General features: G+C 42.8%; 1 protein-coding gene across 2 annotated transcripts in view; it reads left to right on the top strand.

Moving 5' to 3' along the window:
* The window catches only part of AGBL2 (AGBL carboxypeptidase 2), a 41,499-nt gene extending 28,459 nt beyond the window's left edge, over positions 1–13,040 (top strand). For both annotated transcript variants that reach the window (XM_060018909.1, XM_060018908.1), the window contains 8 exons: positions 870–996; positions 1,538–1,638; positions 2,685–2,815; positions 6,105–6,171; positions 7,883–8,008; positions 8,516–8,623; positions 10,666–10,749; positions 12,294–13,040. In XM_060018909.1, coding sequence (XP_059874892.1) covers positions 870–996; positions 1,538–1,638; positions 2,685–2,815; positions 6,105–6,171; positions 7,883–8,008; positions 8,516–8,623; positions 10,666–10,749; positions 12,294–12,467 — 918 coding nt within the window. In that variant the 3' untranslated portion in view covers positions 12,468–13,040. The remainder of the gene's footprint in view (positions 1–869; positions 997–1,537; positions 1,639–2,684; positions 2,816–6,104; positions 6,172–7,882; positions 8,009–8,515; positions 8,624–10,665; positions 10,750–12,293) is intronic.
* Positions 13,041–26,466: the final 13,426 nt, after the last annotated feature.

The following is a 26,466-nucleotide window of genomic DNA, read 5'->3' as shown; positions in this document are numbered from 1 at the left end:
TAAAACAATGAAAAGCAGCGCTGCGCTAGTTGAAGTGGGCAGAGGGAGGGCTCAGTACCCTGCCGTCCTGTGTCCTCCTCAGTTCTTGCAGCAGGAGCGCCCTGGGGCTCCTCGGTAGAACCTCTGGATTTCAGAGAGCACAATTCAGAAATCGCTGGTAGTGAGACGCCTTCCAACTCTAAAGCATTTTCAGCAGGACAGGATAGGTTGGGATAGTTGCATAAGTATATGTTTACAGACTCCAAGTGAGGAAAGAGAATTGGGGCGGTCATGAAAGACAGTGGAGGATATTGAACTCCAAGCCAGAAACGTTAGTGATGAGCAGCAGAAGAGCTCTAGGCAGAGGCTGTAGGGGCGGGGCACACACAGCTCATAGAAAGAGGGCAAATGCAGTTAGACCCAAGGGTTCAAGTTGGGGAGGGGTAGAAAATAAACCTTAGAAAGGCTGGCTAGTGCCTTGAATGCTAAAGTAAGCCAGCATTCCCAAACAGGCCCTCAAGGAACCCTAGTCCTGCAAAATGTCCCTGGGGAAGGTGGCGAAGGAAAGGAAGCGTTCATGAACAATGAAAATCAGAATATACTCTCTCCCGTTTGGAGGGTCAGCGTTCACAACAACATATTAAATGCTCTGAGAAGTCCCACAGAGGAGGCCTGTTTGGTCTTGTTAAACCTTCTCCCTGGCCAACAGAACTCATTTTTTTCCTCTGTTACATCTAGTAACATCTCTTAGAATTAGTATGTTATGGAACATACGTTAGGAAGTAACATATAGAACCCAAGGGAACCATTTTTTTAATTCATATTAGTGAATTTAGACATCTTAACGTTTGCCAATTTATAATTAACAGAGGGCTTGGATTTCTCTTTAGGTCTCTTTCCATAGTTGTAATTTTAAAGTCCAAAAGTGCAAAGAAGGAACAGGACGAGTCGTGATGTGGCGGATGGGGATCCTAAACAGCTATACCATGGAGTCTACCTTTGGTGGGTCCACCCTGGGTAAGCTCTCTTTTGTATATCATAAGCCGGCATGGCAAGGGGACGCCAAGCAAAGCACTGGGGAGATGAAATCTCCTTGAATGTTGGGGAAATAATTGACCTAGAAGATTTTCTTGTCTGTGCCTTAATGTTAAATTTGAGAACCCAAAATATGAGTGTGAAACGTAATGCCTGATGGGGCAGTATAGCATAGTTGTTGCTCAGGCCCTGGAAATCAGGCAGGTCTGGGTTTGAATTTCCGTTTACTGGCAATAATAATAGTACCTGCATTACAGGCACTACTTAACGAGGCAGTGCATGTAAAGCACTCGACATAGTGCCTACCACAGAGTAAAGCCTCAGTAACTGTAGCCATCATGATTGTAAACTTGTTCATTGTCAGAGATTCTCCTGAATCAAACTAAAACTAGAAGGAGAGAGACCCTGTCCAGAAGTGTAATATTCTAGAATCATAGGTGGTGTTTCTAACGAGATATTCCTAAATGAGATTTGCATTTGCTCATTAAGATTTAATAAGAAGTGTTACGAATTTTTTCCGCAGGCAATAAAAGAGACACTCACTTTACCCTTGAGGATCTAAAATCCCTGGGTTATCATGTCTGTGACACCCTTCTGGATTTCTGTGATCCTGACAGAACGAAGGTAAAAATGGGGTTTCAAGAAATATGGTGATGTGACTGTGATCGTTTTCACGTGGGTCCGAAGTCAGCCCAGTGGGATTACAGGCAATCTTTATTTTCCTCTTAATATTTTTCTGAAGTTTTTCTAATCAAAGAAAATAAGAAAGCCCCCAGCCTGCAGTCTCAGCAAACAATAAGACCTCATACTTCCCCAGGAACAGAGGCCATGGTGCCACCTTCTCTTCAGCACACCTCTCCCTCGCTTCTAGGCTTAGCTGTGGCAGCACCAATTCTTACTTCCCTTCCTCCTATTTCAGAAAATCAGGTGTCCTTTCTCTTCTCCAAAACTATCCCTGTCCTTCAAGCGCTTGCCAACCTCCCCTGTGGCCTCCCTGAGGTCTTGCCTCAGTTACCTCCTCTCTTTTCTGTGCCCTCAGTTTTCTCCTTTTCTTCTTCCCCTCAACTGCAGATGTTCTCAGGCTGCCCCCATCCTAAATACAAACGAAGGCTTCCTTTAGCCTTGTTGCTCCAGGAGATTATTTCTATTTCGCATCACCACTCGCCTTCTTAAAAGGGAGCGTGTACTCATGGTCTCTAACTCGTCTCTCATACCCCCTCTGAAATGTCGGCCCTGGGAACACATGACATGCACCACTCTGGATGCAACTGTTCAATTAAAAAATACTTAAAAGACACTTTGACCTCAACATAGGGCCTGTTAAATCAGATTTGCCATAGGCCAAATTCTGAACAACCCCATTCTAACTTTCCCTACTCAAAAAAATAAAATAAATCTGACCTTTGCCTTGTTCAAGAAGTGTATTATTGGCTTTAGCCAGGGAAAAGTGACTAAAGCAGTGTTCACTGATATTCTGCCCTAAAAATGCTGCTGTCTGTTCTTACAGCTCATGTAACTTATTGTTAACACGTCCTTAGTAGCAGAGGTTACAGCTTACTCATCTTTATGTCCCCAGCAATAAATAAAGTGCCTTTCAGCGTATACTTAGTAAATATCTGATGAATAACTAAATGAATAATCAAAAATAGTTCTTTTTTTCACTTCCATAGTTCATGCAGTGTCTAGCAGAGCTTAAAGAGCTCTTACAACAGGAGATCCATAAGAAATTCAAAGAACTTGGACAAGATATGGATTTAGAAGGAAGCTGGAGTGACATCTCTTTGTCTGACATTGAATCCAGGTAACAAACTTCATTTCAAAGAAAAACCATAGGGGTTCTATATATATATTTTTAATTGTCTTGCCTGCTCTGTTGTTTTGTTGGTTTTGAACCTCAGGTGCAAAATATTGAATAAATCACGGCACCCTTGAATGCACTTCATTCCTTCAACAACTATGTATTGAGTGCCTGATCTTTGACAGCCTCTCTTCTAGGCTCTAGAAGGCGTTAGGGAGATGGGCAGGCGGTTTGTGTAGGGCCTCGTAGGCAATTGTGAAGCCTTTGTCTTTTACTTCAAGGGAGATGGAAAGCCTTTGGAAGGTTTTAAGTACACAAGTATCGTGACCTGACTTAGGTTTTACTGAGGCTGCTATGTGGAAAAGAGATTGTAAAGAGGAAAGGGCTAAGCAGGACACTCATTAGGAGGCTCTTGCAATAATACAGAAGAAGGGTGATGGTGCTTAGGGGTGTAGCAGTGTTTGGGGGTGTGGGAATTGGTTGGATTCTAGATATATTTTGAAGTTTCACACATTAAGATTTGCTTATGGATTGGATATCGGGTATGAGAGAAAGAGAGAATGACTCTATAATTGGTTGGATGGAGTTGCCTTTAACTGAGCTGGGGAAGATGAAGTGGGTGGAGAAGGTTAGGGGGGTGATGAAGATCAGGAATCTAGTGTTGGGCATGTTGAGTTTGAGGTGTCTACTAGATGTCTAAATGGAGATATGGAATAAGCAGTTGGATATATGAGTCTGGAGTTCAGTGTAGAGAGGTCTGATGGAGAGAGTCATCGTGGATAGATGATATTTAAACCTTAAGTGTGGCAGATATCCCAAGGGAGTAAGTGCAGGTAGAGTAGAGAAGAGGGCTGAGTCTGAGCTGGGTACCATAGCTGTAAGAGGTTAAAGAGACCATGAGGAGCCAGCGAATAAGACTAGGAAGGGACCAGCACGGCCAAAAGAAAACCAGGAGAGTGATTCTTTTAAAGTAAATCAGATCGTGTCATTCCTCTGTTTAAAACACCTCAGTGGCTTCACCACTTCACTCAGATACAAAGTCAAGGACCCTACAGTGGCCTACAAGGCTATAGGATCTAGCCATCTGCTACCTCTGTGACCTCCACCCTCACCCTCTCACACACTGCTACAGCTACACTGGCCTCCCCGCTCTACCTCAGGGCCCTTGCACTGGCAGTTCCAACTGCTCTCCCCCAGATAATCACAATGCTAATTCCTTCACCCCCTTCAAGTCTTTGCTTAAGCGCCAGCTTTTTCAGTGTGGCCTCTACCCTCATTACTCTAATATTGCAGCTTGCTCCCCTGCCTTCACCCTCCTGCCATTCCTCAACCCCTTTACATGCTCTGCTTTTTTCCATAGCGTTTTACCACCTTCTGTATCATTTGTCATTCTATATCACTTATGTCTTTGTTGTGTCTGTTATTTATTGCCTGTCTCCCCCTACTAGGGTGTACGTTCCACAAAGTCAGAGATCTTTGTTTTGTTCATCTCTGTATCTCATTTACTTAGAACAGTACCTGGCACATAGGGAGAGCTCAATAAATATTTGTTGAATTCATTTAGTATGTAGGATCTCGGGCCCACTCTAATAGTCTCCACAGCTATTTTAGGAAGCCCCCAGGTAGGGGGTGATTATTTCACAGGTGTGCCAGAACACCTGCTACTGGAGCTTACCGCCCCAGCTGTCCCCAGTCAGAAGGTTTCTGGTCAGGGCATGGCGGCCTTCTGCTAGAGACTGCACTGTAGTCTGTGGTAGAAAGTGGGAAGGGGATGGCTCGCCCACCCACTCTATGTAGCACATTGATTCTGGGTCCTAAAGTAGTTCTGCTGGCTGAGTCTCCCAAATGTCTCTTTAGGAACCTTAAACCAGACCAGCAGCCCAGGTAGCGTGTCCCATTCACCACGTCGCCTCTTCCACTCTCCCAGAATCCTTTGCCTAACTCTCCAGGACCACTGCATCAAACCCTCTTCACTTTCAGCCTCAAAAGCAAAATGCCCCCCGCATATCAAGTCATACATATAGGGCCCAGGGGGACCAACTCAGAAGCATCCTGACTGCATTCTGACAGGCTCAGCAGGGATACTCTGAGGCATTTAGTTAAGAGTTATTGAAACCAATCTGCCAACCTCTGCACCAGCCTCCATGGGGCTCCTCCTATCCATTCACACGGTTACACAGAAAAGCAGACTTGTGTGCAAGCCCAGTTTGAGTTTGCTCTGTCTGTGTGCATGTACATGATTTTCGACATCATCTGGGGTATACTGCATCTAATGTTTTTTTTCCCATTTGTTAAAGTTTTCTATTACCTCCGAAAGGGACTTCAGAGGCTATTATCTAGTGGCCTCAAAGGCTACTCCTCAGACTGGAAAAGCCTTGTGAGAACAGGGAGTTGGGAATTAGATCAGAGAAGAGAGGGCTTTCTTCCTGCTGCCTTGCTGTGGGGCTCCTCATTGTGCACTGATGGGAGGGCGGGGGGGCATGAGCAGAATGAAAGTGCTGAGCAGAAGAGTGGTTTGAAGTGCTGTCTTTTCCCAGGAGATTTGAGTTTTGTGCCAAGACGTTTTTTTATATATGGAGGACGTGTCATAGAGCGCAGCTTTCAGTTCTAGCCAACCACACCCCAGGAAAGGGGAAAATATAATGACACAGAAGCAAAGGACATGATGAAGGAAGAAAGGGTGGATTATCTGTGTCTTCATTCCTCCTAGCCTTTGAAGAAAAGGGGAGGGGACAGTTTGTGGGGAGGACTTTAGATCAATCTAGATGTGCTCCAAAACTTTTGAAGGGGGAATTGGGGTGATAAAAGTAATACTCCTAATCTCTGACCTACAGCTTCTTTGTTATTAAATATATCTATTTGCATATTCAACACATTTTTGAAGAGTACCCAGTCAGATCCTTGCTCTCTGAACTGGTAGTGCCTAGACAGGTATGAAAGAGACAAAGCCCCTGCTTTCAGACAAATCCCAGTCCCCTGCTGTTCTCCAGGGCCGCTCATTAAGAATCCTACAGTCTCTCACAATCACTGCCAAGGGCAGCTTTGCCCATCCGGCCAGTGTTTATTTTGCCACTTGGTTCATCTCTGTTTCCTGTGCACTGCCTGGCATGCAGTAGGTGTTCAGAATGAATGAATCGATATGCTTATCAAGAATTCTTAGTAATTGAAACACAGACAATGAGGGCAAATAGCAGACTAGGTGTCCTAATCCCATGCTGCTGGTCTGCTAGGCGTTTTACATCCTAGACATTAATAACAGGTATTTCCCTTTTTCCTTTCCTTTTGGAAACAGCACCAGTGGTTCTGACAGCTCCTTCTCAGATGGTCTCCCTGTTCACCTACTGAACACAGCAGATGAGGTAAGATTATAGAGACTCTTGCACCCAGAAAGTAGCAGCCTAAAGAAAGCATGACACTACTGGATAATTTGGAAGAATTTTCAACTATCCCAAGATCTGCAGAAAATACAGCAGTAACATCCTAACTGGTTACCCTGCCCTGGAGTCTTTCATTTTGTCCTTTATAACTTTCTTTTTTAAATCTAGGGGGGAAACATGCGAGAACTTCATATTTATTCCAAAATTAATTAAAAGTGGGGAAAAAAAGTTTAACTAAAAGTGAAACCCACGTTAAGAGATAGAGGTTGTTAGAAATGACCCAGAATTTCCCTGGTGGCGCCGTGGTTAAGAATCTACCTGCCAGTGCAGGGGACACGGGTTCGATCCCTGGTCTGGGAAGATCCCATATGCTGGGGAGCAACTAAGCCCCTGTGCCACAACTACTGAGCCCGTGTGCCACAACTACTGAAGCCCGCTGCCTAGAGCCCGTGCTGTACAACAAGAGAAGCCACCATAATGAGAAGCCCGCGCACCGCAACGAAGAGTAGCCCCTGCTCGCCACAACTAGAGAAAGACTGCGCACACGCAGCAACAAAGACCCAACGCAACCAAAAATAAATAAATAAAATATAAACAAAATTAAAAAAAAAATGACCCATACTTTTTTTTTAAAATAAATTTATTTATTTATTTTTGGCTGCACAGGGGCTTTTCTCTAGTTGCGGCGAGCAGGGGCTCCTCTTCGTTGCAGTGTGCGGGCTTCTCATTACGGTGGCTTCTCGTTGTACAGCACGGGCTCTAGGCACACGGGCTTCAGTAGTTGTGGCATGCGGGCTCAGTAGTTGTGGCTCACGGGCTCTAGAGCACAGTAGTCGTGGCACACGGGCTGAGTTGTTCCACGGCATGTAGGATCTTCCCAGACCAGGGCTCAAACCTGTGTCCCCTGCACTGGGAGGCAAATTGTTAACCACTGCGCCACCAGGGGAGTCCCACAAATGAGCCATACTTTTTAAAAAATGTTTGTTTACATGGTCTTAGGTAGTTTTTTTATATTTCCATATATTAAGTAATTTTTCTTCTGCCCCATCTATTAACAGACTTGTTTTTCACATAGATGGTATAAGAGCTTTAGAAACAGCAAAAGGTTTGTTGTGGTTCACTGGGCACCTGATTTCCTAGTTGCATTAAGAAGTATTTCATCATAGGGTGAGTTTGAGGCTGTGTCAGAAGGAACCAGCCATATCAGACTGGACCCTACAGTTTCTTCAGCTGGACTTACAGCAGCATCAGGAGCTTCACCACACCATAGGTACCTGGAAAATTAGTCCTGAGCTTCATTTGCTTAATTATTGAAGCCACCCTATGGTCACAGCCAAACTTTATCTGTTAAGCACACATCTAATAATCAGTATTATCTGCACCTGCCAATATTGCCATAAGTAATGTGCTTTCAAATTTTATATCACAGATATTTGTTTATTGGTATAGGTGCCCCTTCGGCAGTATATCTATAATAGGGGGATCTGGACGGTGTTAAGTGGGGAGGGGTCTCTGGTAATGAGGTAACTGAACTGTTTTTTGATTCTCCAAACCAACAACAGTTCAACACTGTGAGGGCACACATACTGGGTTAGCCATTGCGTCTTGAGTGTTGTGTGAAAAGAGTGCTACATGTGGGTGGGCGTACCACTGGAATCCTCAATGGCTAATTTCTCTGTACTTTCTGGAATAGTTGAATCAGAAGAAGAAGATGTATAAGAAGAAAAAAAGGAAGCCACTTCAGTCTAGGAAACAGCGAAACAAACAGTATCAGAAAAGTAATTTGATGCAGGAGACAAAGTTAACAGAAGATGCCCCCGTAAGAAAGCTCTGTTGCCTACTTCTACTGTCCAGTTAGAGTTTTCTACAGAGGGAGCAGGACAAAGAGTTAAGGTTTACTCTAAACCAGAAAGGGAATGGGAAATGGGGCAGGGGGAAGTTTTCTATTTGGATTTCAGAACTCTCCCATGGGTCCTCTGGATATCCCTAAGCAGATTTCAGCTTAGCGCACTAATCCTCCACTACACTCTAGCATAGCAAGTCTGGGTTTCCAAGTCTGGATTTCCAGAGGAAGGAGATGGTAATGGAAAAGTGGTGGCTAGAACTAGACCAGAGATTCCAGGTGGCTGAGAATTCAGGCCTGGTCCAGGCTAAGGACACTTGGATACCTCCTTCCTGCCTGCCACGCCCACACCATACCCCCTGCTTTCTAAAGATGAAAACGCTTTCAGAGGTGGGAGTTTTACTCTTGGGTGAATTGGGTCAATTATGAGTTGATTAATTGTAATAGAGCAACTGAAAAATATTCTCTTTGCAATCCTTCTAGGAAGGGGCAGGGTTTGCTTCTACTCTGCAAAAGCAGCCTGCTTTTTTCAAAAATTCAGAGAATACCAGTTCTTCAATGATGAAAAATGAAAAACCAAGGTTGAATGAGGTAGTATTTTTGCTTGACCTTTGTTTTTTTTTACTCACTCATGGAAAATTTATTAAAAACCTTTTTTTTGGTAGTATGGTTAAAGTGTACAACATGATGATTTGAGATATATATATATATATATATATATACACACACACATTGAGAAAGGATTGTCACTGTTTAGTTAATTAACACATCCTTCACCTCAAATATTCACTTTTTTTTTTTTTTTTTTTTTTGCTGAGAACTCTTAAGTCCTACTCTGTTAGCAAATTTAAATTATACAACACAGTACTGTCAACTATAGGCACCATTCTATACATGGTAACCTTCACACCTCATTCATTTCGTAACTGAAAGTTTGTATCCTTTTACCACCCTCTCCCTATTTTCCCCAATCCCAAGCACCTGGCAGCCACCGTTCTACTCTCTGTTTCTATGAGTTTGGATTTTTATTTTAGATTCCACGTATAAGTGATACCATGCAGCATTTGTCTTTGTCTGGCTCATTTCACTTAGCATAATGCCCTCCACCCATGTGCATATGTTTTGTTGCAAATGGCAGGATTTCCTTCCTTTTTAAGGCTGGATTATATTGTTTGCAAGTATTTTCTCCCATTCGATAGGTTATCTTTTCATTTTATTGATTGTTTCCTTTGTTGTGCAGAAGCTTTTCAGTTTTAGTCTCACTTGTTTATTTTTGCTTTTATCGTCTTTGCTTTTGATGTCAAATCCAAAAAATCATTGCCAATGTCAAGAACTTTACCCCCTATGTTTTCTTCTAAAAGTTTTACAGTTTGGGATCTTGCATTTAAATTTTTAATCCATTTTGGGTTGACTTTTGTGTATGGTATAAGACGGGGTACAGTTGAATTCTTTTGCGCATGTGGATATCTAGTTTTCCTAGCACCATTTATTAAGGATACAGTCTTTTCCCCCACTGGTTATTTTTGGCTCCTGTGTTGAAAATTAATTGACTATATATGCAGGAGTTTATTTCTGGGCTCTCTATTCTGTTCCATTCTTGACTTTTTGTCACACAGAGTCTCTGATTTTTCCAATTAGTACGTCTCTCTCAGAGGGTGAAGAGTGCAATAGCCCTCTGTCACTCTTACTGTCAGTACCACTGGGAGCAGGGGAACATTAAAATTGGTGGGGACACTGACACTGCTTTGGATTAGACACCACTGAAGTCTGATGTCCCATATTGGTGAATTGTGATTTTATACCCAAAACATAAGAGCTGGCTGCTTTAACCATCCATCCATCCATTCAGCAAATTGTATTGTGTAACTACTACACGCCAGGCTGTCTACTGGATGCTGGGAGTGCAACATTGAACAAAACACTATCCCTGCCTCAGGGACCTTAGGGTCTGCTGGGTATTTTAACAAGTAAGCAGGAAGCCACATACAGAGTAGGATGCAGTAGGAAACAGAGGAGACAAGTTCACCCAACTTTTAGTACTTTGGAGTGTGGCTATAAAATCCTTGATTCTTTTATGTATAAAAATAGGTTTGGGTACAATAGTAGCCAAATAGGGTGCATGAGGCCCTCCTCGTGTGGAATGCTGCCCTGTGGTTAGGGATGATAGAATAAGGTCCCACCGCATTACACGGAGGAGCCCGCACAAAGCACAGCCACCTCTGTTCAGTATTGAGGGCCATTCGGTGTCTAGTGTAATAATGGCAAGAGCACAAGCTATGGGGTCTGTCTTGAGTTCAAATTCCATCCCCACTATGTAGTTTTCCGTGAGTTACTTAACCACTCAGGGGCTCAGTTGCTGCATCTAAAATGTTGGGGTAATAATATCTACACATAAGGTTGTTGAGAATATTCAATGTGAAACCATGTGTGACGTGCCTGGCATATGGTAGGCATTCAATAAGTATTAGTTTCCTTCTTTTCTTCAAATTACTATTTGTTTGTGTTCTGCCTCTCTTTTCATGTTAGAGTATCATAATGAATCAACATGCATGAATAAAAATTACTCTGTGTGTTTTCTATAATCACACTTGTCCAAGTGGAAAATTTAGTGAGAATGTGTTCATTTATTTTAGTTAAATGGAAGAGACAAAGGCACCTCCCTGGGCCCATCAAAAATGACCACCTTGATTTTGACTAAGAATAAAGAGAGAATGCAGGTATTTCACCTAATATATGTATATATATGCCAGCAATTAATTTATTTTTCAAATGTATTATGTGATTTGGAGGGGTGGTGATCTGCAGTCCACACAGTATCACCTCCTTGGATTTGTTCTGCTGAGGTGAACATCTAACATAGTCTGCACTCTCAGGCTACAAAACACCTGACCAGCCAGGGGCATTGCCCACAAAGTACTGCAGGATGGAGGAAGCCCACCCAGGGCTGAAAGCTTGCCGCGGAGAATTTAGTTTCATTTCAATGAACATTTGTTAGGCAGCTGTTATTTTGTAAATCCATGGCAACATTTCAGGTACAAAGTGATGGTGAACGCAGTGGTTCTGAACCCTAGGAGGTGTTAACAAACCAGGGTGCCACCATCAGTTGTGAGGGGTGTTTCACATCCACTGTTACAGTGATGGTTCGGTACCGAGGTTTGTGAACGATTTGCTTTTTTAAAATAATAAGTTAGAATGAATTCCTATTTATCCCTATAATAACATCTCTCTTGCTCCTTTGCACTTGCATATTCTTTCCTGAGAGGGAGGAAAAAGAAGTAAAGAAACAGCTGGTGAGCTGTGGTTTCAAATAGCCCTGATTGTGTCTGCGGGAAGGTGCTGTTCACCTGTGTCTGGGTGGAGCAGAGATTGAGGACCACTGGATTACTGTAGGTGCACTAGGTATAGAATAGATGATTCTCTCAAGGTGAAGTCCCTGCCGTCTTCCCAAGTCTGCTGCTTGGCAAGTCTCAAAATGATGCTCTCATTTACCCGTCAGTATTTTACGGAAGACCTACTATGTGTGGGGCCCTTTGAAGACTGTATGACATGAGCCCTCCCTTAAGGCCGTGATCCTCTAGGAGGGGTAACAAGATAGATAGTCCAACCACCATGATATAACAGAAACAGAGCAGTGAAAAGAGAGATGTAGATAAAGTCAAATCAAAGAGGATTCTGTCCTGACACACTGATAAGTGATGACTGTCCTCTTTCCTCATACAGCATCCACTGCAGGGTGTCTGTGGGTGGCTAAAACCATATCCTACCACTGAAACGTGCAAGCTAGGCTGTAACATGTAACCAGGGATTCAGTTGGACACAATGTAGTAGACGAATGCCATCCAAACCTTTACTTTTACTTCATTTTCTTTAAATTTCTAATTTAATGTTTCTGTAACAGAGATGTAGGCATTTAAATTCCGTGGCAGGTCAGATAAGCAGAGTTTAAAAAATGGGACAGTCTCCCAGCTTGTAAAGTAAGCTCTTCTCTTCCTTTGCGTTATGTTTCTAGACAGCTTATAAAATGCAGTCCCTAAACTTCTCAGGGCAATTAAAATATTGCCCATGGACCTTTCTTTGGCTATCAGAGGGACTAGGACAAATGCTTGATTGGTGCCTGCCCTGTAACAACGCCAGCTACTTTGGTATTTGAGGGGAAATGCAAATACTTCTCACTGACTCCTGCGAAACCAGCACCAACCCTAACTATAACTTCAGGAATTGCAGCATCAAGTGGTTCACCTTTTATGTCTTGTTTGCACAGAGAGAGAAGCCAGGATTTACAGTATCATGCTCTCCAAAGAGAAACACAAACCCCAGCCAAGAGCCAGCTCCAGATACGAAGCCAAACTGGTCCAGGAACAGATATCCTGCCACAAAGGGAGGCCGTACGACTGCGGTGGTATACCCATCCTTGCACATATACACCTACCCATAGGGTGCCTGGGCCATGCCACACAGGCGCTTCCTTGCTGTGTTTTGGGTTAGACACATTTTGTAACGAAGGGATTTGTATGCTAGGGAATTACGTTCATTTGTGGTATTCTGTGTTGTGTGTTCATCATGCACTGTCCTCACCCCAGGTGCTTACACTGTGTTCATGCTCTCAAGATGCATACCTCACAAACTAAATTATTTTTTCATAAAATGAAATTTTATTGTGATGTATCCAAAAGCTTCCCTTACCAGAAATTGAAGTGTGTACTCGTGAAACTACAACACAGATATACCTCAGTTTAACCAATAGATATTCTCTCTAAAATTATGTGCAAATCAATTTTAAAAGTGCAAACTCTGTTTTAAACGTATTCTGGGAGTTTACTATGTTAAAAGTCTTGTGTCAAAGCTTTCTAGTGTTCAATGATTAGTCTGACTGGGGTATATCAGGTTTGCTCAGGGTGAGGTGTTCCCACATAGAGAAAACAACTCATGTACTACCTGGAAGTCAATGTTGCATATATTATGTTCAGCATTGTTATGTGAGTTTTTTAACCCATTGATTAAAATTCTTTCTCTCCCACAAATTGTTCCCTTTGATTGGTTAACTGCATAATCTTGTGTGAATAGATACTTTAGATTTTCTATCCCTCGCAAGCACCAAGCACCATCTGCTGGCTACAGCCTGCATGTCAATGTGCAGGAGTCACGTTAAACAAGGGTCACTCCAGTTCATGCCAGGCCTCCTGTTTTGACTTTACCTGCTTCCTTTCACATTGGATTGAAAGTTTCCTAGTACGTTTTTTGTCATCACTTTTAAACTCTTTCAGCCACCACCACTACCTAGATGACTAGAGATTAGAACCAAATGGCAACACATTTTATTATAATCCCAGTGTCTGTGTCTTTTTTTTTTAATTAATAGACTTTATTTTGAGAACAGTTCTAGGTTTACAAAGAAATTGAGGAAATAGTACAGAGAGTTCCCATATACTGCCCACCTCTCGCCACACACATTGTGTGTATGGGGTTTTTTTGGTTTTGTTTTTGTTTTTAATTTATTTATCTATTTATTTTTGGCTGTGTTGGGTCTTCGTTGCTGCACAAGGGCTTTCTTTAGTTGCGGCAAGCAGGGGCTCCTCTTCGTTGCAGTGAGCGGGCTTCTCACTGTGGTGCCTTCTCTTGTTGCGGAGCATGGGCTCTAGGCACGTGGGCTTCAGTAGTTGTGGCACGTGGGCTTAGTAGTTGTGGCTCATGGGCTCTAGAGCACAGGCTCAGTAGTTGTGGCACACAGGCTTAGTTGCTCCGCAGCATGTGGGAGCCTCCCAGACCAGGGCTTGAACCCGTGTCCCCTGCATTGGCAAGTGGATTCTTAACCACTGCGCCACCAGGGAAGCTCTGTGTATGTGTTTTTAAAGGGAATATCTGCCCATGCTCTTTACATAGGAGTTTGCAAATGGCCTTCTTCTATTCCACATCTTACACCCTAAAACTATTAGTCAACATTTTAAGTATCTAGAAATCACCCAGCCAAAACCCCACTTTTTGTTCCTAAAAGGATATCTTTAAAGGGCAAGTCCCAAAACAAACCACTGAGAGCAAGCCTTGTTTGAAAGTTGTTTAGAAATACTTGGTTTTTGCTCCAAATAATTTTGGAAGAAGTTTATTAAAAGCACCCCAGTATGATATTTTTGGAATAAAAAACTAGAATACATGATCAGATTTTTTTAAGTGCTTTTTGAGAGTGAAAAGCTTCCTGAGAGCTGCGGTTTGGCTGCTAAGATATCGAAGGGGCAAAAAGGAGAGAATCCTATGCAATCCAGGCACAGCCTCCACATCCAGTAATTGCCAAAAGGCCATGGCAGTTCAGTGTTGGGCCCTGCCCAGCTCACAGTCAGTCCTGTAAAGTAGTAGCTATTTGTTTTCTTTAGAAAAGAGGGGCAAGTTTGCCTGCTTAGATTAAGAGAAAGTGCCCCGCAGGGCATTTACGTGCTACAGCATCTAAGCCAATATGCCTATCATTTCTCATTGTGCTTTTTTTTTTTTCATTGTGCTTTTTTTTTTAAACATATCTTTTTAAAATAAATTTATTTACTTATTTATTTTTGGCTGCGCTGGGTCTTCGTTGCTGTGCGCTGGCTTTATCTAGTTGCGGCGAGTGGTCTTCGTTGTGGTGCGCGGGCTTCTCATTGCGGTGGCTTCTCTTGTTGCGGAGCACGGGCTCTAGGCGCACGGGCTTCAGCAGTTGTGGCACATGGGCTCAGTAGTTGTGGCTCACAGGCTCTAGAGCACAGGCTCAGTAGTTGTGGTGCACAACTATAGAGAGAAATAATGCTATGTGAAAATTCCAACTTCCTGCTGGCACTCCTACCCTAAGACATGGGCTCTTCCCCCAAATTCATCAGTCAGACAGAGTGCACTCAGCAGTGACTTAGGAACTAAGGAGAATGCAGTGATGTGTCAGACTCCATTCCTGTGCTTAAAGCCCAGGTGGGAACAGACTAGTGAACCAAAGCAAGCCCGTCAGTAAGACCCTCTGCTATAGCTTTAGAACGTTGTCATGGGTTAAAGAGAGCCACCAACTGAAATGTGAAATACCTGGGTTTGAATCCCACCCAGACTCGGTGGTGGTGGGTGCAGTTGCTTAACAGCTCTGGACCTTCGTTCTCTGACCTGAAAAGTGAAGTGACTGTCCAGGTGAAGTGATCTCTAAGGCCCCTTCATTTTTACAAAATCACATTGGTTTGAATACTTCCCCCAGCTGTTGATCATGGATTGCAGTAAGATGCCTAGAACAGCTTCCCTCTTGGGCCTGAACCAGCTAGGTCCTGTCACCCAGCCTCTGGTCCTCGGGGAAACAAAGCCACTTTGGTGGCTCTAAGTACAGTCTCCTCCCCTCTCGGCCCCTCCAAGCTTGGCACAAGCCATCTCTTCCCCCAGCCCCCTGAACCGTTGGATTCAGTGACCAGAAATCACTTCAGTAAACCTCTTCTCAGCTGAGCTCAAACTCCAGCCACTCCCCTTTCTTTCTCTTGGCTTCACTTCCTCCCCCATTCAGCCCAGACTCCAGGGTGCATTACATCAACCCCTTCCCTGCCAGCACCCCGGACTCCTCACCCTCTGTGCTTCTGCCACATCCACCTGGTAGTTCCCCAACTTTGGCTCCTTCCAGCCATCCCGACCATCTGTCTTCTCCACTCCTACACCCAGGCTGCCAAGATGGCTGCAGGAAAACCTGTCCTTGAGCAAACCGGGGCCACCGCTCACGTGTCTCCTCCAGCCTCAGAAATGTATCCTCTGCTCCTGAAATGGAAGTTCTCTCACCCTTCCTTCTCCGTGGCTATTTTACACCTCCTCCCTTTGCTCAAGTCCCCTGCTTCCCTTCCAGCAAACAACCTCGTTAGGACGAAGTGGTTAAGAAGCTAGGCTCTGGTGGGGTCGGGTAGGGAGAAAACTACAAACAAATTCTGAACTCTTTTTAGTAGGTTTGTTTACGTACTTGTATTGGCAAAATGATTCTGAAACTATTTTAGGTGTCTTACATGATTTGGCAAATGAGTAAATGTGTTGATGTTGTTAAGAGCCGGGGTTCTCACTCTGGAAGAAGAAACATACAAATATTTAATGGAGGGAAACAAGAAAATACCCGTGGAAGTGGATTGGAATTGGAGATATCAGTGTGCACTCATGATTTCTAAAGTACGTATAGGTATGTATATTCACATGTATATATATTCAGCTCTGTCTGCTAAGAGGGCCTAAAATCCAACACACCCCGTTAGCAATAAGCATATTTTGCACTGAGATCTTGTACTGTCATACTGTTCCCCTCTGAAAGGAATCAGGGTTCATTAGAGAAATGGCTGCTTCCAGGGCTGGTAGATTGCAAATATGCGATGAGCAGCCTGGAACATTTTGTTATGTCAAAAAGTAAGAAAGTACTTTAAAAAAAAAATTAGTAGTAGGCATTTCATAGGACAAAGGAGCCAGCTTGAAGGAGCTGCCACCAGCCAAAGCTGGGATATTAGGTACCAAAATGATTAAGGACATTCATAAACTATAACCCATTGAAAAAATTAGGAATCAGTGAGTTCATATTAATGAGAAAGGGAGAGAGAGAGAGAAGAGAAAGAAAGTAGAATGAATGCTGAGTGTCAAATGGTGAATGCAGAGGGAGTGCTGGAGTTGGGATCAACATTTTGCAACCACCATAGTAAAGTGGATCAGGCAAGAATCACCAATGGAGGCTAAATTTAGAAGGACATATGAGGAGCGGGATATTTGCATGGGTTCAAAGTGTCTCCACTCAGATTGCTTACTCGCTGTAAAGGAAAAAGTAGTTAACTATGTGATGAAGAAATTGGACAACATCTTGACTGAGTGACCACTGAGGGGTGGATTGACATCATGTAATTCTGATGCGACGCCTGGGAACACATCACATATGTAGTATTCTGGCTGGAAATACATACCCTGAATCTAATCATGAAACATGAGACAAAGGCAAAATAAGGAACGTTCTACCCAAAACAAAAATCTTGACTCTGGCATCAGAATGTCTGGGTTCAAATGCTGGCTTTACTGGGTTTATGACCTTAGGCAAGTTACTCTCTCAAAGACTCAACTTCCTCATCTGTGAAATGGGAACACTAGCAGGACCCACCTTTCAGCGTTGCTGGGGGTGCTGGATGAGAGGATGCATATAAGGCACTTATCAGAGTACCCTACACGCAAAAGGCTCTCAGGAATGGTTAGCGGCCATTACTCTTGTCCACCCTGCCTTCCTTTCCTTTGTTTTTAGAGAAAAAAGTGCCCAGTTTCAGGTTTAAGGCTAACCTCTCCACCTATGTTTCAATTCCATCTCCCCAACTTTTCTCAAACTTTCTGCTTTGCTTTATTCCCTCTTCTGTATTTCTCTCTCTCTACCGGCAACTTCCCTGTAGCCCAAAAACATGCCAAGCCCTTCCCATCTTTAAAGAAAAGACAATACCTCTGTCACGTCCTGCAAAGTTTCCATTCCTTGCTGTCTCCACTCCCCACCTTCTAAAAGTTCTCACCTCCCATTTTTTGTAGGCCCACGATGTGTCAAGAGCTTTACCTTTACATGGGAGATATATACTATGCCCCTGTTTCACAGATGAGAAAAGTTGGTCTCCCCAAGGATTTGAACCTAGATCTGCCTCAGTCTCGAATTGTCCAGTTGGCAGCCACAAACCACAGGTGGCCATGGAGCATTTGAAATGGGGCTGGTCCAGACTGAGATGTGAATACGTATCAGATTTCAAGGACTTAGTACCAAAAAAAGACTTGTAAAAATCTCATTAATATTTTTATATTGATTACATGTTGAAATAATATTTTGGGTGAAATATATTATTAATTAATTTTACCTGTTTCTTTTTATTTTTAAAATTTTTTTACTGGCTGCGCTATGCGGCTTGCAGGATCTTAGTTCCCCGACCAGGGACTGAACCCAAGCCCTCAGCAGTGAAAGCGCTGAAAGCAAAGAGTCCTGACCACTGGACCACCAAGGGAATTCCCTCTTTTCACTTTTTTAATGTAGCTACTAAAAATATTGAAATTATGTATTGTGGCCAGCATTATATCTCTATTGGACAGCCTGGTTCTAGAATATTCATCTCACAACGCAACATGGCCTCTTGTCTCCTGAGACACCACTTATCTTAGCTCCCTGAATGTGTCCCAGGGCTTCTTCCTCTACATACCCTACATGGGTGATCTCCACCCATCCTTGATGCCTGTAAGCCATGATGACACTGCATCAGCCCCTCCTACACCCCCAACCCCTAGATCCAGCTGTCTCCCCTCCATCTCCACTTAGTTTCCCTCTGCACCTCAAAGGCAACATGTCCAAAATGGAATTTTTCAATTATCTTTTCCTTAAACAGGAGCCTCCCTCGTCTTCTCTCTCTCGATAGAAGCGCCACTGTTGTTACCATGTAACTCTGTACCTCCACACTCATCAGGTGCCAGTGACTCTACCTCCTAAGTAAATCCACAGACTTCTCTCTACCCACTTAGTTCAAGTTGTCATCGTCCTCCTAAACTGTTAGATCTGGTCTTCCAGCTGACCTTTCTTTGGCAGAGCGGCCAAGATGAGCCCATTACAAGGCCAATCTGATCACGTTCGTCACCTTGCAGGGGCCCATCTCTGATAGGGCCCTGTTGCTGCCTCAGCCTCCAGCTCTGACTCCCTGTGAATCTGGAACATTAACTGCCCCTCCCAGCTCCCTCCCACACCCCCCACCTCATTACTTAGCAAACACCTGCCACCTTTCAAGACTCAGCCCAAATAGTAGCCCACTCTGCAAAACTGTTCTAGGTGCCATTTCCTGGGCAGGGCTCACCAGTCCTTCCTTTGCCTCCTGGAGACTTTGACCTCAGCACCTGAAACACTTCAGTGCACCAATTTGTTTACTCAGCTGCCTGCGGTCTCTTAGTTGTGGCATGCGAACTCTTAGTTGCAGCATGCATGTGGGATCTAGTTCCCCGACCAGGGATCGAACCCAGGCCCCCTGCATTGGGAGCTCGGAGTCTTACCCACTGGACCACCAGGGAAGTCTCCCAACTGCCTTTCCTAACTAGAATGATTTCAACCACAGTCCACAGGAGGAAAAACAAAATTCAAACAAAACACAGTTACTGCTTCATACAAATAAGAAGTCCAGATGTAGGGCAGCTCCAAGACTGCTTAATTTATTTAGCAGCTCACTGGCATCATCAAAGATTCAGGCCTTATCATCTTCCATCTCTGTCACCTTCGGTGCCAACTTTGTCCTCAAAGTGAACTCTGCTCTGTTAGTTGTACGGCTGTAGCAGACCCAGGCAACCACCAGATCCAACAACACCCAGTGAAAGAACATCTGTTCCTATGTGTCTTTTATTCTTCTTCTTCTTTTTAAAAATAACCTTTTTTAAAATAATAACCTTTTTATTTTGGAATAATTTTTCATTTACAGAAAAGTTAATATGACAGAGTTCCCATATACCCCTCACTCAGTTTCGATTTCCCCTAATGCTATCATACATCACAACCAACAAAACATTGGTACATTGCTATGAACTGAACTCCAGACTTCATTGGAATTTCACCAGTTTTCCCTTTAATGTCCTTTTTCTATACCAGGATCCAATCCAGACATCACATTGCTTTTCGCTGTCATGTCTCTTTGGTATCCTCTGGTCTGTGATGATTTCCCAGTCTTTCCTTATTTTTCATGATTTTGACAGTTTTGAAGAGCACCGGTTAGGTATTTTGTAGAATAGTCCTCAAATTGGGCTTATGATTTGATTGGTGTTATGGGTTTTTGGAAAGAATGTCACAGAGGCCAAATGCCCTTCTCATCGTATTGTATCAGGAGCCCTTGTCTGCATGACATCACCGGTGATGGCTAGGAAAGCCTTTCCAAAAGCCCTGGAAAGGATTTCCCCTCATGCCTTTTACTATTGTAAAACAATACAGGTTTATTATAGAAAATTAGAGAATCAGCTAAGCAAAAATAAGGAAATAAAAACACAATATTGCTATCACCAGAGATGATCATAGTTAACAAATTACTTTTAATCTTTTCAGATCTTTTTCTTTTTTAAAAAATGAATTTTCGTTAAATGAGGTCATATTGTATACATTGCTTTACAACCTACTTTTTTTTTTTTTTTTTTTTTTTTGCAGTACGCGGGCCTCTCACTGTTGTGGCCTCTCCCGTTGCAGAGCACAGGCTCTGGACGTGCAGGCTCAGTGGCCATGGCTCATGGGCCCATCTGCTCCACGGCATGTGGGATCTTCCCGGATCGGGGCACGAACCCGTGTCCCCTGCATCGGCAGGCGGACTCTCAACCACTGCGCCACCAGGGAAGCCCTACAACCTACTTTTATTAACAGTCCTCACCTTTCATATAAGTTTTTATTTTTGAATTATATAAATAGAATATTCAAAACATAGTATTAAATTGTAAAACAAAGACATAATTCAATCTACCAGCATTTAAAAATCTGCATATTAAAAGATCACACCTTCTCTCAGAAAAATTAACAATAACAACAAAAATAAACTGCACTAAGACATGCCTTCATAAAGGTATTGAAATTCAAGGTGAAATTAAGGCATCCAGGCAAAAAGATTAAAATCTTTAACATGCATATAGTGAAGGAATGTATTTTCCATGATCCTTTTTTTAAAAAAAATTTATTTAGTTATTAATTTTTGGCTGTGTTGGGTCTTTGTTGCTGTGCGCGGGCTTTCTCTAGTTGCGGTGAGCAGGGGCTACTCTTTGTTGTGGTGCGTGGGCTTCTCACTGCGGGGGCTTCTCTTGTTGCGGAGCACCGGCTCTAGGCGCACGGGCTTCAGTAGTTGTGGCTCACAGGCTCTAGAGCACAGGCTCAGTAGTTGTGGCTCTTGGGCTTAGTTGCTCCATGGCATGTGGGATTTTCCCGGACCAGGAACCCGTGTCCCCTGCATTGGCAGGCAGATTGTTTTTTTTTTCTTTTTTTAAAAAAATTTATTTATTTATTTGTTTGTTTGTTTTTATTTTTGGCTGTGTTGGGTCTTCGTTGCTGTGCGCGGGACCCCTCTAGTTGTGGCGAGCGGGGGCCACCCTTCGCTGCAGTGCGCGGACTTCCCATTGTCATGGCTTCTTTTGTTGCAGAGCACGGGCTCTAGGCGCGCGGGCCTCAGCAGTTGTGGTGCACGGTCTCAGTTGCTCCGCGGCATGTGGGATCTTCCCGGGCCAGGGCTCGAACCCATGTCCCCTGCATTGGCAGGCAGATTCTTAACCACTGAGCCACCAGGGAAGCCCGGCAGGCGGATTCTTAACCACTGCACCACCAGGGAAGTACCCTATGATCCTTTTTTTAAAAATCTACTAGAAAATGAACTTTAGTCAACCGAGGGATGAATGGAGACAACCTCACCAAAAGGACTCATAGAGAATATGAAAGCCATTTTATTTTATTCTAATCTTAGGACTTTTAAAAATGTGAATGTCTTGGGCTTCCCTGGTGACGCAGGGGTTGGGGGTCCGCCTGCCAATGCGGAGGATGCGGGTTCGTGCCCCTGTCCGGGAAAATCTCACATGCCGCGGAGCGGCTGGGCCCGTGAGCCATGGCCGCTGAGCCTGCGCGTCCGGAGCCTGTGCTCTGCAGCGGGAGGGGCCACAGCAGTGAGAGGCCCGCGTACCGCAAAAAAAAAAAAAAAAAAGTGAATGTCTTTTATTATAAAATGGAATGAAAATATCAACCTAGCAATATGTTTTTTGGCCAGGTGGCTTGTGGGATCTTAGTTCCCCAACCAGGGACTGAACCCACACCCTCCGCAGTGAAAGTGCAGAGTCCTAACCACTGGACTGCCAAGGAATTCCCAAACCTGCAATATGTTAATTACACTTATAATAATAGTTGAGAAAGAGGAGTAAAGGTGAAAAGTAGTGTGAGTGTGATGATGCTGATTTCATAAAAAGATATGTAAAGTTGATAAATCAAGTAATAAGTATATTTAAAGTTATAAATATGAACACTTAGACATACCACGTGTGAACACTGTGAAATACAAGAATACAATTAACTGGAACCTGGAAGGCAGGAAGATGATGGAGATAGGGAAGGGAAAGAAGTGAATAAAAATTTATTTCAACAGTGCTCAGAGTATGGACTGAATAGATACTGCCTAATAAAGAGAGAATAAGGTATATAAGTTGTGGTCACCGAAATAGCCACTATATATACAACAGAAACCTTTCAAATATACCTACACACACTCAAAAAGAAATAGTTCATATCATAAAATCTTATTTTTAAGCTATCAACAAAAAACTATTTTTAAAGTTGTAAACACTTTTTTTAATGTTGGAAAAAAATTTTAAAGCATAATAACAAAACTATGACCAAAAGTATTTGTCATATCAAGAAATGTAAATTGGCTGAATTCATCTATTAAAAGAAAATTTCAATCCCTGAATCTGATCAGCAGTTGGTTGAATCCACGGATGCGGACCCCATGGACACAGTGGAATGACTCGATTTTCAGGTTGAATCACAAAACAAAACCCACCAAGTATATGGCATATAAAACAGACACCTAAAATGAAGTAACCAAGAAAGATTAAAAATGAAAGAAAGGGGGAATTCCCTGAAAGTCCGGTGGTTAGGACTCGGTGGGTGTGGACAAATAAAAAAAAAGAGAGAAAGATAGAAAGGGCAGACAAGCACTAAGTAAATGCACACAGAAGGATATAAAGGACCATAGTCTAAGCATGAGATAAGGTAGAATTCAAGGCCAAAAGCATTTAACAAGACAAACTATCCGAAAGGGTGCAATATACAATGAAGCTCTAGTAGTTAACCAATTCTCTATACCAAATAACATGGTATCAACAATTATAAAGAGAAGACTACTGGAAATGCAAGAAGAATTAGACAGATACACATTAGTATTGCAGATTTTATTTCACTTTTCTTTGATCAAGTGGACAAAAACTAAAATACACACACACACACACACACAAAACATTTAAACCTGAAAAGAAAAATGTCCTTTGTTAATGCTCATGGAACACCCAAAAATCACTCATATATTAAGTCACAAAGCAAATAAATCAATTTATAAGTAAAATTTCAAAAAGTATAAATAGAAAAGTCAACATTCTCTGAACACAAAACAATAAAACTAGTAATGAATATTATCCGGGAGGTAAAACGAAAACTGCCACTAAGATAACAAAAAGTTCTCTCAAACAAATCTTTGGTCAAAGAAGAAATCAAACCCAAAATTCCTAACTATCGAAGAACATATTAGAAGCTATGAGCTAAAGCAGTGCTCAAAAGGAAATTCATACTTAAATGCTTGGTGGGGACGGGGGGGACTCTTGCAGGCAGCACGGATTTGATCCCTTCGTCGGGGAACTAAGATCCTGCATGTTGCCCAGGGCAGCCAAAAAAAAAAGGATGATGTCCAATGCTTATGGTAATGAATACGAAAGGGTAACAATGAAAGAAGTAAGCCTCTATAGTAGGCGGAATTCTAAAGGTCTCCCCCAAGATTCCTGTCTGCTGCTTATTTAATCAAAACACTAATCTAGGTACTGCTATGAAAGGGTTTTGTAGATGGAATTAAGGTTATTAATCAGCTGACATTAAAATAGGGAGATTATTCTGGATTATCCAGGTAGGTCAATCTTAAAAGCAGAAGAGGGAAGTAGAAGACTTCATCAGAGAGATGGGGTAGAAGAAGAGGCAGGAGAGATTAGTAGGCAGGAGATCAGAGAAATTTGAAGCATGAGAAAGACTGGACCCACGACTGCCAGCTTATGAAGATGAAGTCAGGGAACTGTTAGCAGAGTCTCCAGAAGCTGAGAAAACTGGCCAGCAGACAACAAGGAAATGTCAACCTCAGTCCTATGACTATGTGGAACTGAACTTGAATTCTGCCAACAACCTGAAAGAGCCTGGAAATAACTTCTCGCCCAAAGCTTCTAGGGGGCCAATGCCTTGATTTCAACCTTGTGGGACTCAGAGCTGGATATCAGCCACTCCTACTGGACTTCTGACCTGCAGAACTGTCAGATAATAAACTTGTATCTTTTTAAGCCACTAAATTTGTGGCAATTTATTATGGCAGCAATAGAAAACGAACACAGCATCTAACTTAAGAAGTTAGAACATGAGTGAAGTAAGTCAGACAAAGACAAATATCATATGATATCGCTTATATGTGGAATCTAAAAACATGGTACAAATGAACCTATTTACAAAACAGAAATAGAGTCACAGACGTAGAAAACAAACTTACGGTTACCAAGGGGGAAAGGCGAGGAAGGATAAATTGGGAGATTGGGATTGACATATACACACTACTATATATAAAATAGATAAGAACCTAGGGAATTCCCTGGTGGTGCAGTGGTTAAGAATCCTCCTGCCAAAGCAGGGGACACGGGTTCAATCCCTGGTCCAGGAAGATCACACGTGCCGCGGAGCAACTACACCCATGCACCACAACTACTGAGCCCGCGCTCTACAGCCCAAGAGCCACGACTATTGAGCCCTCATGCCACAACTACTGAAGTCCGCGTGCCTAGAGCCCATGCTCTGCAACAAGAGATGCCACGACAATAAGAAGCACGCACACCGCAACAGAGTAGCCCCCGCTCGCCGCAACTAGAGAAAGCCCACACGCAACAATGAAGACCCAACGCTGCCAAAAATAAATAAATAAATAAAATAAATTTCAAATAGATAAGAACCTACTGTATAGCACAGGGAACTCTACTCAATACTCTGTAATGACCTATATGGGGATAGAATCTACGAAGAGTAGATATAGGTATATGTATAACTGATTCACTTTGCTGTACAGCAGAAACTAACAACATTGTAAATCAACTATACTCCAATAAAAATTAATTTAAAAAAAAGAAGTTAGGGGCTTCCCTGGTGGCGCAGTGTTTGAGAGTCTGCCTGCCGATGCAGGGGACACGGGTTCATGTCCTGGTCCGGGAAGATCCCACATGCCGCGGAGCGGCTGGGCCCGTGAGCCATGGCCGCTGAGCCAGCGCGTCTGGAGCCTGTGCTCCGCAACGGGAGAGGCCACAACAGCGAGAGGCCCGCATACCGCAAAAAATAAATAAATAAATAGATAAATAAATAAGCTACAAGGATATATTGTACAACACAGGGAATATAGCCAATATTTTATAATAACTATAGAGTATAACCTTTAAAAATTGTGAATCACTATGTCGTACACTTGTAACATATCATATTGTACATAAACTACACTTCAAAAAAAAAATCAGGGACTTCCCTGGTGGCACAGTGATTAAGAATCCGCCTGCCAAGGCAGGGGACACGGGTTTGATACCTGGTCTGGGAAGATTCCACATGCCTCAGAGCAACTAAGCCTGTGTGCCACAACTACTGAGCCTGCGCTCTAGAGCCCACAAGCCACAACTACTGAAGCCCGCACACCCTGGATCCCATGCTCCGCAACAAGGGAAGCCAACACAATGAGAAGCACATGCACCACAACAAAGAGTAGCTGCCACTCTCCGCAACTAGAGGAAGCCCGTGCACAGCAATCAAGACCCAATGCCGCCAAAAATTAATTAATTTTTTAAAAATCAGAAAAAAAAGTCCCCTTGCTAAATGGTCTCTATGGTTAAATATCAAAATTTCTGGATTTAGTTAGAATCAACTTTTAAGTTTCTTTTAACTCTAAAAGCTACAATTTGGTATTATATTTCCATGTGCCAAGCTGGGTAGGCATATCATTTCATTCAATTCTCACAACAACAGTATGAAGTAGACATTACTATACTCATTTGTTTAAGGTTCAAAGAAGTCGTAGTTAATAATTGGTAGAGGTGAAATTTGGACCAGGTCAATTAGACTCCAAAGTCCAGGCTCCCTCCTGCTCTGTAAACTGCCTCTCTAGCACCATGCTGAGTCCAGGACAATATTAATTAAAACTAACATTTGTATTTCAATATACAGTTTTTAAAAATCTTATCAATTTATCAATTTCACTTAACGCTCAATAATAACCCTGAGAGGCAGGTAGTAGTGTAATCCTTAGATTTAGATACAAAAATTGAAAACTGAAGAAGAAAAAATGACTTCTGAATCATTTTGATACAAAAGAGAGCCAAGATTGAACTGCAAGTCTCCACTCTCAGTTTATTCTCTGCACCAGGCTCTGCCTAAGCGTTGATATAGAATGTGTGAGCTGGGACTGAAGGGTTGAAGACAGTGCCATTTTCTTTTTGCCTCTAATAACCTGTAGCCTGGTAATCACTTAAGTAATTTTTCATTTATGCAATAAATATTTATTGAGCACTTAGTATGTGCCAGGCACTGAACATACAAGGAACAAAGGCTGTCCCGGCTCCTGGATTCACGGGGTTTACATTCTGGTGGAGGAAACAAAAAGATAAATTTCAGACAATGATAAGTGTTGCAAGACTATGGAGTAGGAAATAAAGGGGAG

Source organism: Delphinus delphis, chromosome 8 (genome assembly GCF_949987515.2).
Source record: "Delphinus delphis chromosome 8, mDelDel1.2, whole genome shotgun sequence".
NCBI classification, from domain to species: Eukaryota; Metazoa; Chordata; class Mammalia; order Artiodactyla; family Delphinidae; genus Delphinus; species Delphinus delphis.
Note: the sequence above shows the minus strand (reverse complement) of the source record. Positions and strands in the feature narration are given on the sequence as shown.